The sequence below is a fragment of the Heterodontus francisci genome, chromosome 7 (assembly GCF_036365525.1).
Source record: "Heterodontus francisci isolate sHetFra1 chromosome 7, sHetFra1.hap1, whole genome shotgun sequence".
Taxonomy (NCBI): domain Eukaryota; kingdom Metazoa; phylum Chordata; class Chondrichthyes; order Heterodontiformes; family Heterodontidae; genus Heterodontus; species Heterodontus francisci.
The window spans coordinates 112,935,197-112,949,363 of record NC_090377.1 but is presented as its reverse complement, the minus strand read 5'-3'; the positions used below and the strand labels follow the sequence as shown (position 1 = coordinate 112,949,363).

At 44.8% G+C, this 14,167-nt stretch overlaps 1 protein-coding gene across 14 annotated transcripts in view; it reads right to left on the bottom strand.

Annotated features, from left to right (window-relative positions):
• hdac4 (histone deacetylase 4) overlaps window positions 1–14,167 on the bottom strand; it is a 595,905-nt gene that overhangs the window by 203,211 nt on the left and 378,527 nt on the right. For all 14 annotated transcript variants that reach the window (XM_068035894.1, XM_068035896.1, XM_068035900.1 and 11 more), the window contains one exon: window positions 1,381–1,512. In XM_068035894.1, coding sequence (XP_067891995.1) covers window positions 1,381–1,512 — 132 coding nt within the window. The remainder of the gene's footprint in view (window positions 1–1,380; window positions 1,513–14,167) is intronic.

Genomic DNA, 14,167 nt, shown 5'->3' with positions numbered 1-14,167 from the left:
AAACAGATTATCTGGTCATTATCACATTGCTGTCTGGGGGAGCTTGCTGTGCACAAATTGGCTTCAGTGTTTTCTACACTATAACAGTGATTACATTTCAAAAATACTTCATTGGCCGTAAAGTACTTTGGGACATCCTGAGGTCATGGAAGGCACTATATAAATGTAAAGTTCCATCATAGAATTATATAGCACAGGTAGCCATATAACCCATCATGCCTGTGCCAGCTCTTTGAGAGAGCTGTCCAATTAATCCCACTTCCCTGCTCTTTCCCCACAGCACAGCAAGTTATCCCTTTATATATCCAATTCCCTTTTGATTGGGACAAACAGCCAACATCAGGCTTAACACTTTACCACAGTCTATCAATCTTCAAGTTATTTCAGTTTGATAGTTAGCTGAAATGCAAAATTTGCCTCCCCTCCACACTTTCTCAGAGGGATAAAGATCTTTTACGTTTTGACAGCATGTACCTTAAAGCTTTAAATTATTTATCAAGATAATAGACTTTAATGCCTCAATTAAGTGTAGAAAAATAAATTAAGCATTTAAAACCTTCTTCCCCGTCAACTTCTACAAGCAAAAAGAATTTGTGTTCAACTCTCCAGTAGTCATGTTTACTGTACAGTGTCTGGTCACACCCACCTGGAGTGCTACGCATCATTCAGGTCTCTGTGACACAAGGATCCCTTCCAGGGCCTTGCGGCAGTGCAGAGGAAGAAAGAGCTACAGGGAACTATACTAAGCTAGAGTTCCTTCAGCTTCACAAAGAGACATCTCAAGGGGAAACATACAAGTTATTAATGGAATAAAAAGTGAAGCTGAAATAATACTTTAAGATATGCCAGAACACAGGTTCAGGGTTATTGAAGGGAAAATTAATAAGAGAAGAATTATTTCTTCACACAGAGGTGATCAATGGTCAGAATGAGTGGTCAGGAATGGCAGTCGAGACCAGGATACTCAGCTAACTCGAGAAATAGAAAGCAATGGGTAATATGAACATAGTAGGATTGGAAGGATACAATCAGGTGAGCTAAGCGCCTGCTTCATTTGAACAGGTCTTCAAAAGTCTTAGGCATTCAGAGCAATGGGTCAGGATTGAACCTCAGCAATAAAATCATAACCTCCTGAAATGTCCTTGTTACTGCTAAACAATAATTGAGGGTAACTGTGGCAGGAAGCTCAAAATCATCTTGCATTGTTAACCATGTAGATACTCATTTTATACAAGTTCTTTAAACTGTTCTCAAACAGAACCACAATGGCTTGTATCAGCACAGCAGAAAATATCTATCTGGAATTGGCAATGTGTAAATATAAAGAACATTAAAGAATGCCCCTTACCAACAGCTACTTTTCACAGTATATTGACATACCTGGAACATCCATGGGTCTCTTTTTAAGTGTGGTTATAGCGCTGCCATCTTTCCTCCGTAGTAAAGGGCTACTTCTTCTCTCTGCCACTTTCTGTTTTAGTCTGGAGCGTACCTTTAAGTTTGGCTCAGATGCTGTTAGATCAAACACCAGAAATTACATTTTGTGGCAATAATCCTGAGCCTTTTGTTCAAAAGTACAATTCACTGTGGAGCAATTTGCTCCATATAAATGACTGTAAAGCAGTGTGAAGCACAATTCTGTAGCGCCCGTTATTATGGGTATATCCTGGAAGGGCAAAATCACAAATGTGGCAGTCCTCTCAAAGACAGAGCTCCCAAGTATGTTGGCACTAATCAAACAGAGGCGGCTTCGGTGGATTGGACACATCTACAGGGTGGAAGGTGGTCGCATACTCAAGGTGTATGGTGAGGTAGCCGGGGCCAGGCGACCAGTGGGGCACCCAAAGCTCCGCTTCAAGGATGCTTGCAAGCGTGTCATGGCCCTAAACGTCGACTATTGCACTTGGGTGTCACTAGCTGGTGAAAGAGGGAAATGGCGACACATTCCGTGGATTGGTGTGCACTACCATGATGACGAGTTGCTACAGCAGCTTGGCAACAGGCGCCAACGTCAAAAACAACAACTCACAACGAAGCACTCGGCAGCTTCGCATGTAGCACTTGTGGCAGAACCCTGCCTCTCAAGGATTGGCCTTCACAGCCATCAACAAAGGTGCACCAAGAGAAGACACCCCACCTAAATGGATTGTTTGCTGCGTGTGCATCACCTTTTGTAGATGGAAGAATGCCAACACACTGATCAATTTTTATTAAGATACATCATTTACAAACGGGTGGTTCTTTCCCAATTTTTTTCCCTCCCCTCCCACAGCATCAACTCTTTGCTGGGTTAAGATTCCATCAATCCACTGCCTTATCTTGCACAAACAGCCAAATATCCGATAATGCATGTAATAGTATTAGCAGCCGAGTTGCACAGCATTGCAATTGAACCTAATTCCATTCTCACCTGAGGTCTGCACATGCTCGCTTTCTGCTGTGGTCACTGGATAGCAATCATGAATGGGAACCATGTTTCCTCCCTAAACCAGGGTACTTGGGGCTTATTTTACTGCTGCGCTCAGCATATCTCTGCATTTTTCTGATCTATAAAGCTCAGTACTCATTGGATAAACTTGGTAAGCCATTAAGGGGGCTGCAATAGCTATTTTAATAATTATTTTCATCAGATTACTGTAATGGGTTTACAATCCTACAAGTAATCAGCTATGTAAAATGTTTTGTCTCGGTTAAAACCAAAGAAAGGCAAGCAGCCCACCGACAACAAATGTATTCAATGACACAAAAACATCCTGCTCTTTCAGCAGCTGGGAATGACTTGATCACATTAGGCAAGGTCCTTCGTGTAACCAGGTAACAAAAATTTCTGTTACAAATTATGCCGCAGTTCTTACACATGGAGATAAAAACTCCTATGTTCATTTTTTTCCGTAAGAACACAAAAAGGGCCATCAGGACCAACAAATGTCTCACTTTTTGAAATGCGAACCTGACTACAGAATTTCACATTCTTCAACAAGGTTGAAGATTCATCATAAAACCCAGTGCATGGGCCATATCTTGCTACATGGTTTTATGTCACATCACAGATCTCATTTATATTCTCAGAGCTTACTTTATTTGAAGGTTCTCAGTTTTCCAGTCTTCAAGAAATCTTCACAATGAAGGAGGTTGTTGCAATGGGCCATTCACAGCTCTGCATTTCACACCTCTATCTGAAGTGTACTTTGCCCTTAAAAGCCCATTAGGACACCTTCTATAATCCTCAGGTTACGTTTTCTTTTCTTGTGTGAATATTTATGATTAACATTTGGGATGTTATATAAGGTATTTTGCAGTCTATTAGCAAATTTAGAAGTGAAGTAGAATTTTGTTATTAAATATTAGTTACTACGTATTAAATTGTTGGAGATTAGTAACTTTTTATTGCTAATGCTAATTACCCAAGAAATCACAGTTCAGGAACATTTACAGCATTTCTACAGTTTTAATTTTTCATCCTCCTTAAGCAAATAGCTTTGGAATAGAATTTGAGGCTGCTATAAAGCTAATTATTAAACCCGTTTCTTCCATACTTCATTTTGATCTTGTAAATCAGCTATACAGTAAATCAACTATATAGTAAATGTGGACCATGAAGCAGTAAAATAGCAAATTTTCAGAAGTGTACTGCATCTGAAATCTTCATAATTGCAAGTACTGTTGTGAGTTTTTAAGGTTTGCCTGGGTACTTTCATCCTCAGTGATTTCAACCTCCATCTCAACTCTCCTCAGAGTTCACTGCCCTCTTATCCTCCCTAAATCTCTCCGTCCATATAAACTCCCCAACCATATTCATAGCCGCTACCATCCTTGAACTTGCCATCTCTCACGTAGTCTTGGTAGTCCCGTTGCATTGCTCACAGATAAGGCCACCTCTGACATCTTCCTTGCATCATTCTCCACCCACTTTCCCCTTCCACATCCCAACCCTACCTCCTTCTGCATCCTTCCCTGGAAAAAACATTCCCAATTCACCTACAACTGCAATTTCAAAATTCCAACTGTCGAACCTTTGGCCCTCCATTCGCCATATTTCTGCAGTTACTGATTTGTTCAACTGCACCATCCACCTTTGATGCCCTTGTCCCCAGTATAAACATTACTCTCTCTCACCCTGGCCATTCCCTCAGTACAGCCCTCATCTCCACTTCCTTAAGTCCAAGGGACGCAGATTTGAAAGGATATGGCAGACAACTGGTTTAGCCACCAATGCCAGATCTGGCTGAACCACATAAAACACCAGCAGGTCCTGCTCTCGTCTGCGAAAACTGCTCACTGTTCCAGGATCATACTGGAATACAAAGATAACCCCCAGCTTCTTTACCCCACTGCAAACTGTCTTCTTGAACACCTCTTGCCTGTCTCCTCCACCATCATCTCCAACGATAAAGAGTTCATGGACGTTGTCACCAAGATTGAGACCATCCGATCAGCTGCCTCTGCCGCGTTCCACCCTTCCACTAGCCTAGTGAGCCAAACTTCCTCTGAAGATCCTCCCTGCCCTAGCCCTGAATTCGCATCTTTCTCTAGCTTGTCTCCTATCTCTAATCTCCTCCAACCTCATACCCCTCCAAGATATGTGCACTCATCCAATTCTGGCCTCCTGAGCATCTCCAATTTTAACTGCTCCATCACTGGTGGCCATGTCTTCAGTACCTTCCCTCCCAAAACCTCTCCACTTTGCTTACATCCTTTAAGACACTCCTTAAAACCTACCTCAAACCAAGCCTTTGGTCATCTGACCTAATGTATACTTATGCGGCTGGGTGTCAATTTTTGTCTGAATGCTGCTGTGAAGTGCCTTGGGATGTTTTGTTATGTTAAAGGTGCTATATAAATACTATGTTGTTTTACTATATACTTGTAAAATAATCCAAGCCCCAACAGTCAGAATTTAGTCAGTGAACAGTTTATCTGGTCAGAGCCAAGTTATCTAATTTCAGTCAAGGTGACAACAGGAGGACTACAATTGGCCTTGGCAGCCCAGGTTAGAGAGTAAAAGCTGAGGTTCCCTCTCCTTGCTGAGATCAGAAGCAGATCTCAGGTAGGATGGCTTCCCCTTTCTAATCAGGTAACCTGTGACACTTACTGTCAAGGTTTGCAATTAAAAACGGCTCTTTCAGCAAGGCACCAGAGGGCACCTAGCACCCACAGAATGTACTCAGCAATGCTTTCAAGAGGGGGTATTGGGAGGAGAAAAGAAGCTGGAAGAAAGGTTTTGTAAATATGCCATGATATTGTTGTACACAGAAATATGATTTGCTTTTAGTAACGTGGAGGACAAGACTCCCAATTTAAGGTCTCTATTTTCGCCCCTTCTTACTTTGTCACTTCGCACCATACCCAGATTTTGGAAATACCACCTCATTCCAACTGCCAGGAGTGGCAGCAGTATTGATAACTCTTTCATTAGTCAGTTCCTAGTTTCTGGGTACTGCCTGTGCGGAGTTTGCAAGTTCTCCGTGACCACGTGGGTTTCCGCCGGGTGCTCCGGTTTCCTCTGACAGACAAAGGCTTGCAGGTTGATAGGTAAATTGGCCATTGTAAATTACCCCTAGTGTAGGTAAGTGGTAGAATTGTGGGGATGTGGTAGGGATTAATGTAGGATTAGTATAAATGGGTGGTTGATGGTCGGCACAGACTCGGTGGGCCAAAGGGCCTGTTTCAGTGCTGTATCTCTCTATGACTCTAATACCTAATGGTGTACTGTCCAACTTTGTTCTTCATGCCTTATGGCCTCAGATTCATTGCACCATCAAATTCCTGTGCCCGTGTGGTATCCTGCATCTGTTACAGGAGTGCATTGAAATACATCAATTCATTTGTTTGCACTGGAGTGCTGACTTGGGTTGCATTAGAGTGCTACAGTGGAAGTTTGATAACTGAGGATAATTAAGGGTTAATTTTATCTCAAGTCTAATCTGTCTTTTAGTTAGATTAACGTAACAGTTGCTGTTTGGTTTGGAGAAGGTGAATTTTAGACCAGCTTTAAACAGGGCTCACTCAGGCTCTGCTTGCCACTGCACATTGTTAATTAGAGAATTAGCTTAAACCAGTTTTCAGGGGCTAGTCAGTCAGTAGAAAAGTGGGCCATCTTACAGTGCTGCCTTTGTTTGCACTGGAGTGATGACTTGGGTTGCATTAGAGTGCTATAGTGGAAGTTTGGTAACTGAGGATGTTCGGTGAGGAGGGAGCGAGGAGCTCCTTTCATTTCCTACCTGTCCTCAGAGTGAGGGGAACGGAAAGCTTCCAAAGAGCACAGCTGACTGGTGAGTAAGTCCTGGTGGGTATTTTTTAAAGTGGATTGAATTGTAAGTCATTGTTTTAGCAAGACTTAATTGTTTTTTAAATTACAATCTTCTATAGTTTTAAATTTAAAGGGTTTAGTCATGGCAGGAGAGCTTGAAGCCGTGGTTTGCTCCTCTTGCTCATGTGGGAATCCGGGAACCTTTCCAGTCCCCGCGACCAGCATGAGTGCAGGAAGTGTCCAGCTGCAGCTCCTGGAAGCTCAGGTTTCAGAGCTGGAACGGCGGCTGGAAACACTGTGGAGCATCTGCGAGTCTGAGAGCATTATGGATAGCATGTATAGAGAGGTGGTCACACCGCAGCTGAAGGGACTTGAGGAAGGAAGGGAATGGGTGACCACCAGGCAGTCCAAGAGAAACAGGCAGGTAGTTCAGGAGTCCCCTGGGGTCCTGCTTGCAAATCGGTATTCCATTTTGGAGGCTGATGAGGCTGGTTCCTCCAGGGAGTGCGGACAGAGCCAAGCTTCTGGCACTGCAAGCAGCCTGTCTGCAGAGGAAGAGCAATAGTAATAGGGGATTCTATAGTCAGGGGAACAGATAGGCGCTACTGTGGCCGTCAACGTTACTCCAGGATGGTGTGTTGCCTCCCTGGTGCCAAGGTCCGGGATGTCACTGAACGGCTGCAGGGCATCTTGAAGGGGGAGGGTGATAAGGCAGAGGTCATGGTACATGTTGGTACCAATGACATAGGTAGAAAGAGGGATGCGGTCTTGCATCAAGAATTCAGGGAGATAGGCAGTAGACTAAAAAGCAGGAGCTCTCGGGTTGTAATCTTTGGATTACTCCCGGTGCCACGTGCTAGCAAGTATAGAAATAGGAGAATAGCACAGACGAATGCGTGGCTTAAGAGCTGGTGCAGGAGGGAGTGTTTTAGATTCCTGGACCACTGGGGCCGTTACTGGGGAAGGTGGGACCTGTACAAGCGGGACAGTCTACATCTGAACCAGAAGGGGACTAACATCTTGCTGGTGGGTTTGCTAGTGCTGTTGGGAGGAGTTTAAACTAATTTGGCAGGGGGAGGGGACGGAAACTCCTAGCAGAATAGGGACACAGCTAAGCACAGGAAAGCAAACAAGTCAGAAAAAATACAGCGGAAGTAAGTTTCAAGGGAGTAAGACCAGGATGGATGTCCTCTACTTTAATGCCAGGAGCATTGCAGGTAAAACGGATGAGTTAAGGGCAATGATTGACATGTGGAATTGAGATATAGTAGCCATCACGGAGACATGGTTGCGGGAGGGGCAGGATTGGTAGCTCAATATCCCGGGATATCGAATCTTCAGGCGAGACAGAGGAGGAGGGGGGGCAAAAGAGGAGGGGGGGCAAAAGAGGAGGGGGGGCAAAAGAGGAGGGGGGGCAAAAGAGGAGGGGGGGCAAAAGAGGAGGGGGGGCAAAAGAGGAGGGGGGGCAAAAGAGGAGGGGGGGCAAAAGAGGAGGGGGGGGCAAAAGAGGAGGGGGGGGCAAAAGAGGAGGGGGGGGCAAAAGAGGAGGGGGGGGCAAAAGAGGAGGGGGGGCAAAAGAGGAGGGGGGGCAAAAGAGGAGGGGGGGCAAAAGAGGAGGGGGGGCAAAAGAGGAGGGGGGGCAAAAGAGGAGGGGGGGCAAAAGAGGAGGGGGGGCAAAAGAGGAGGGGGGGCAAAAGAGGAGGGGGGGCAAAAGAGGAGGGGGGGCAAAAGAGGAGGGGGGGCAAAAGAGGAGGGGGGGCAAAAGAGGAGGGGGGGCAAAAGAGGAGGGGGGGCAAAAGAGGAGGGGGGGCAAAAGAGGAGGGGGGGCAAAAGAGGAGGGGGGGCAAAAGAGGAGGGGGGGCAAAAGAGGAGGGGGGGCAAAAGAGGAGGGGGGCAAAAGAGGAGGGGGGGCAAAAGAGGAGGGGGGGCAAAAGAGGAGGGGGGGCAAAAGAGGAGGGGGGGCAAAAGAGGAGGGGGGGCAAAAGAGGAGGGGGGGCAAAAGAGGAGGGGGGGCAAAAGAGGAGGGGGGGCAAAAGAGGAGGGGGGGCAAAAGAGGAGGGGGGGCAAAAGAGGAGGGGGGGCAAAAGAGGAGGGGGGGCAAAAGAGGAGGGGGGCAAAAGAGGAGGGGGGGCAAAAGAGGAGGGGGGGCAAAAGAGGAGGGGGGGCAAAAGAGGAGGGGGGGCAAAAGAGGAGGGGGGGCAAAAGAGGAGGGGGGGCAAAAGAGGAGGGGGGGCAAAAGAGGAGGGGGGGCAAAAGAGGAGGGGGGGCAAAAGAGGAGGGGGGGCAAAAGAGGAGGGGGGCAAAAGAGGAGGGGGGGCAAAAGAGGAGGGGGGGCAAAAGAGGAGGGGGGGCAAAAGAGGAGGGGGGGCAAAAGAGGAGGGGGGGCAAAAGAGGAGGGGGGGCAAAAGAGGAGGGGGGGCAAAAGAGGAGGGGGGGCAAAAGAGGAGGGGGGGCAAAAGAGGAGGGGGGGCAAAAGAGGAGGGGGGGCAAAAGAGGAGGGGGGGCAAAAGAGGAGGGGGGGCAAAAGAGGAGGGGGGGCAAAAGAGGAGGGGGGGCAAAAGGAGGGGGGGCAAAAGAGGAGGGGGGGCATTGCAATATTAGTTAAGGAGTCAGTTACTGCAGTAAGGAGAGATGATATCTTGGAGGGGGCATCAAATGAAGCTTTTTGGGTAGAGTTTAGGAATAAAAAAGGGACAGCCACATTGCGAGGTGTTTATTATAGACCCCCAGATAGGCAGCGGGAAATTGAGGAGCAAATAAGTGCGCAATTTGCAGATGTGTGTAAAAATAATAGGGTAATTATATTAGGTGATTTCAACTTTCCCAACATTAATTGGGACAGTCATCGTGTTAAGGGCTTAGATGGAGTGGAGTTCTTAAAATGTATACAAAAGAACTTTTTAGCTCAATATGTAGAGGATCCAACAAGGGACGGTGCAGTGCTGGACCTAATTCTGGGGAATGAAGCCGGACAGGTGGTTGATGTGTTGGTGGGGGATCATTTTGGTGATAGTGACCATAACATGGTACAATTTAAACTTGTTATGGAGAAAGAAATAGACAAGTTGCAAAAAAAGGTTTTGGATTGGGGGAGAGCGAATTTTAGTAAAAGAAGACAGGATCTGGCCAAGGTAGACTGGAAAGAGTTACTTGTTGGGAAATCTACAGAAGAGCAGTGGGGGGCATTCAGAAAGGAAATGGGGAGGGTACAGGCCCAACATGTTCCCTCTAGGGTAATAGGTAGGAGCAACAAGCCCAGAGAACCATGGATGACCAGAAACATTCAGGGTATGATGAGAAGGAAAAGAGAGGCTTTTAGCAAATACAAGGAGAGCAAATCAATGGAAGCATTCGTGGAGTACAGAAAGTGTAGGATGGAGCTTAAGAAATCAATTAGGAGAGCAAAGAGGAGATATGAGAAAGTTCTGACTGGTAAAAGTAGGGAAAATCCCAAGATATTCTATAAGTATATCAATGGGAAGAGGATAACCAGGGAAAGAGTAGGACCCATTAGGGACCAAGGGGGAAATTTGTGGGTGGAGCCAGAGGACATTGGTAGGGTGTTGAATGAATACTTCACATCTGTCTTCACCCGAGAGAATGAGGATGTAGATATGGAACTGAAAGAGAGACTATGAGGTTCTTGAGCAAATTGTCATAGGGAGTGACAAAGTATTGGAGGTTTTGGAAGGCTTAAAAGTGGACAAATCTCCAGGTCCAGACAATGTGTCCCAGGATGCTGTGGGAGGCGAGGGTGGAGATTGCAGGGGCTCTGACCCTAATTTTTAATTCCTCTCTGGCCACAGGGGAGGTGCCAGAGGACTGGAGAACAGCTAATGTGGTCCCACTATTTAAGAAAGGTTGTAGAGATAAGCCAGGGAACACTACAGACCAGTGAGTCTCACGTCAGTGGTAGGGAAGCTATTGGAGAAAATTCTGAAGGAGAGAATCTATCTCCACTTGGAGGGGCAAAATTTGATTAGGAATAGTCAGCATGGCTTTGTCAGAGGGAGGTCATGCCTAACAAATTTGATTGAACTTTTTGAGCATGTGACCAGGTGTGTAGATGAGGGTAGTGCAGTTGATGTAGTTTACATGGATTTCAGCAAAGGCTTTGATAAGGTCCCGCATGGGAGACTTATCAAGAAAGCAAATGCACATGGGATACAAGGTAACTTGATATGGTGGATTCAAAATTGGCTTAGCTGTAGGAGACAGAGTGTGATGACAGACGGCTGTTTTAGTGACTGGAAGCCAGTGTCCAGTGGCGTACCAAAGGGATCTGTGCTGGGTCCCCTATTGTTTGTCATTTATATAAATGACATAGATGACTGTGGGGGGTAGGATCAGTAAATTCGCGGATGACACAAAGATTGGCAGAGTGGTTAACAGTGAGGTGGAGTGTCTTAGGTTACAGGAAGTTATAGACGGGATGGTCAAATGGGCAGAAAAGTGGCAGATGGAATTTAACGCTGAAAAGTGAGGTGATACATTACTCCTTCCAAAGTGTGACACGGAAATATTCAAAGAATGGCCTGACACTGGGAAGCTCCGAGGAACAAAGGGACCTTTGTGTGTTTGTCCATAGATCTCTGAAGGCAGAAGGGCAGGTTAATAGGGTGGTGAAAAAGGCATATGGGACACTTGCCTTTATCAATCGAGGCATGGATTACAAAAGCAGGGAGGTCATGTTGGAGTTGTACAGGACTTTGGTAACTGCACAGCTGGAGTACTGTGTGCAATTCTGGTCGCCACATTATAGGAAGGATGTGATTGCATTGGAGGGGGTGCAGAGGCGATTCACCAGGATGTTGCCTGGGATGGAACATTTAAGCTATGAAAAGGGGTTGGATAGGCTTGGGTTGTTTTCACTGGAGCAGAGAAGACTGAGGGGTGACCTGATTGAGGTGTACAAGATTATGAGGGGCATGGACAGGGTGGATAGGGAGCAGCTGTTCCCCTTAGTTGAAGGGTCAGTTACGAGGGGTCACAAGTTTAAGGTGAGGGGCGGGAGGTTTAAGGGGGATTTGATGAAGAACTTTTTTACCCAGAGGGTGGTGACGGTCTGGAATGCCCTGCCTGGGAGGGTGGTAGAGGCAGGTTGCCTCACATCCTTTAAAAAGTACCTGGATGAGCACTTGGCACATCATAACATTCAAGGCTATGGGCCAAGTGCTGGCAAACGGGATTAGGTAGACAGGTCATGTGTTTTAATGCATCGGTGCAGACTCGATGGGCCGAAGGGCCTCTTCTGCACTGTATTATTCTGTGATTCATTCATGAAAAGATAGCTGTGAGAAGCTGAGCCATGGCCAATGTTACAAGATTATAAATGAATAGCTTTATCACTTTGCCTGAGCTTGATATCAAAGGAATCTACCGTCTACTTTCAAATGGTAATATAAAGTTCATTACCAAATAAATTTATGCAAATTCAAAATGAACAAAATATAGCTTAAAAGCAAATGAGTTGTCTTTGGAAATCTCTGAAGGAACTTGCGTCTCAATCACTTCTCAGTATTTAAAAATAATTAAACGTATATTTCAAAAGAAATCTGTGCCATTCTGAATTTTCAGACAAATGTACTAGAAATGAATGCAAATCTACAGTTTGATGCACAAGCAATTAAATCTAGAAAGGCTTCAATTGTAAATAAAAATATTTGGCTAGAAGTTCATCAACCTGAAACGTTAACTGTTTCTCTCTCCATAGACATTCCTATTTCCAGAATTTTTATTATCTGCAGTATTTTGCTTTGGCATCCAATAAACTCAGTTCTGGTTCCAGAACAACCACTTCGGCAGAACAGAGTGTGATTAAAAATGTCTTGTGTAATTATTAAAGCTTCACATCATAATTCAAACAACAAAATAAGAACAGTTGCCATCACTGGGCCTGAAGATGAAATTGTTCCCTTAATTGCTTGCCCAGGAAAGCTCTTGTTCCCCACAGCGAATTACTGGTCGATTATAAGGAACTTTGGGTCAGTATGCATTCAGTTTTAATGACAAGTTGTAGGAATATTCCATTTGGCTGTGCGTGGGTGCTGGACAATGAATGCGCAGACAGAATGGGAGCGATTGGTCTGCTGTTCGAAAGGAAATGTGTGTGGGCAGATGACAAAGATCACCTCTTCAACTCAAGAGAGAGAACATTTAATGCTAAGCTCAACAAAGCAGCTACACAAATTACAGGCTTCTTAGTGTCAGCCCACTCATGCAGTTTCAGCTTCCTTTGAATTACAGTACTCTCAATGGTGGAAGCTTTGTTGTTCTTAAATAGTGGTGACCTATACAAAAAGCCTCTAATTTATCTACTCACAACTGGGGTGCTTTTTCATTTTCATCTGTGAATCTAATTGGTATTACCTGTTTGAAATACTGTACTTCACTAAAAATAAGCACTAAACACAATTTGAACAGCTCTCATCATGCAATTTGAATCATATAGCCTACATATTAAGGATAATGTGGCTATAGTGTAACATTAGCACAAAAGCATAATGCTGATTTTTTACACACAGCAATGCCCGTTCATTCATGTTTCCCAAAGCTGTATAGCAAGTAGCTATAACATGATAAAGATTGGACTAGAGGTGTTTTCTTTTAAATTAATAATTCAAAACCAATAAACATAATCCCAATAATATATTATTTTCAATTGTGCATGAAATTTCACTATTCCTATCTATTTTCATTCCTGAATAAATTAATATTTGGAGTAGACTACACATCTGAATATAATTGGCAACTGTTTGTAATATCAAGAATTGTACAGGCCAGAAATAGTACTGGCCAACTCAGCAATGATAATCTAGCCCAAACCATGATCCCCATAGCCACTGGACTGCCATGATTTTCTCCTTTTAACCAACACTAATAAAAACCAGAGGTCAACAAATCAAATTTTGAGATATCCCAAAACTCCTACTTCTCTAGGCTGGACCCAACAAGTGAAAGTTGGGAGGGCCAGAAAACTAATGTAGTCACAGTGTAGAATTACTTCAGGAAGTTGACCTACAATAACTGTTGTGGCTCTCTATGCTGCAGAAACTGCCTCCATTTATATTGCAAGATGATTTCAACAAGACTGGATTCACGAGTAACCAACTATTAAGTTGCTTTAAATAATGCGACTTCTGTTAGTGGCAGGGGGTGTTGCTCTCTCCAAAGGCTGGGAATCTCCATGCAGGTCAGCAGCAGTCAAACCACTTCACTAACCAGCATAGAGCACGTCATGCTCCCAACGCTCAACACATTATGGTTACTCCAGCAGTTTTGGTGGAACAAACCACCTATGACAGAATTAACATCAGTTAGCTTACTTTGAAGCCAACAGCACAGCTGCCATCAGCTCCAAAGTAGCAAAGTAAATGAGGTACAGGACTTCATCCATAGCGTAGAATAAATATGGCTGTCTATAATGTACATAGATACGAACATACAAATTAGGAGCAGAATTAGGCCATTCAGCCCCTCTAGCATGCTCTGCCATTCAACAAGATCATGGATGGTCTGTTTGTGTCTTGAATTCCACACTTCCATCTACCCTCTGATAACCTTTGATTCCCTTGCTTAACAAGAATCTATCAACCTCCTCCTTAAAAATATTCAATGACCCCACCTCCACTACCTTCTGAGGCAGAGAGTTCCAAAGCTGCACAACCCTCACAGAAAATATTTCTCCTCATCTCTGTCCTAAATGGGTGACCTCTAATTTTAAAACAGTGCCCCCTACTTCTGGACTCACCCAAAAGAGGAAACATCCTCTCCACATCCACCTTGTCAAGACCGTTCAGGATCTGATAAACTTCAATCAAGACTCCCCTCACTCTTCTAAACTTGAGCGAAAACAAGCCCAGTCTGTTCAACCTTTCCTCATAAGACAACCCGCTCATTCCAGGTATCAATCTAGTA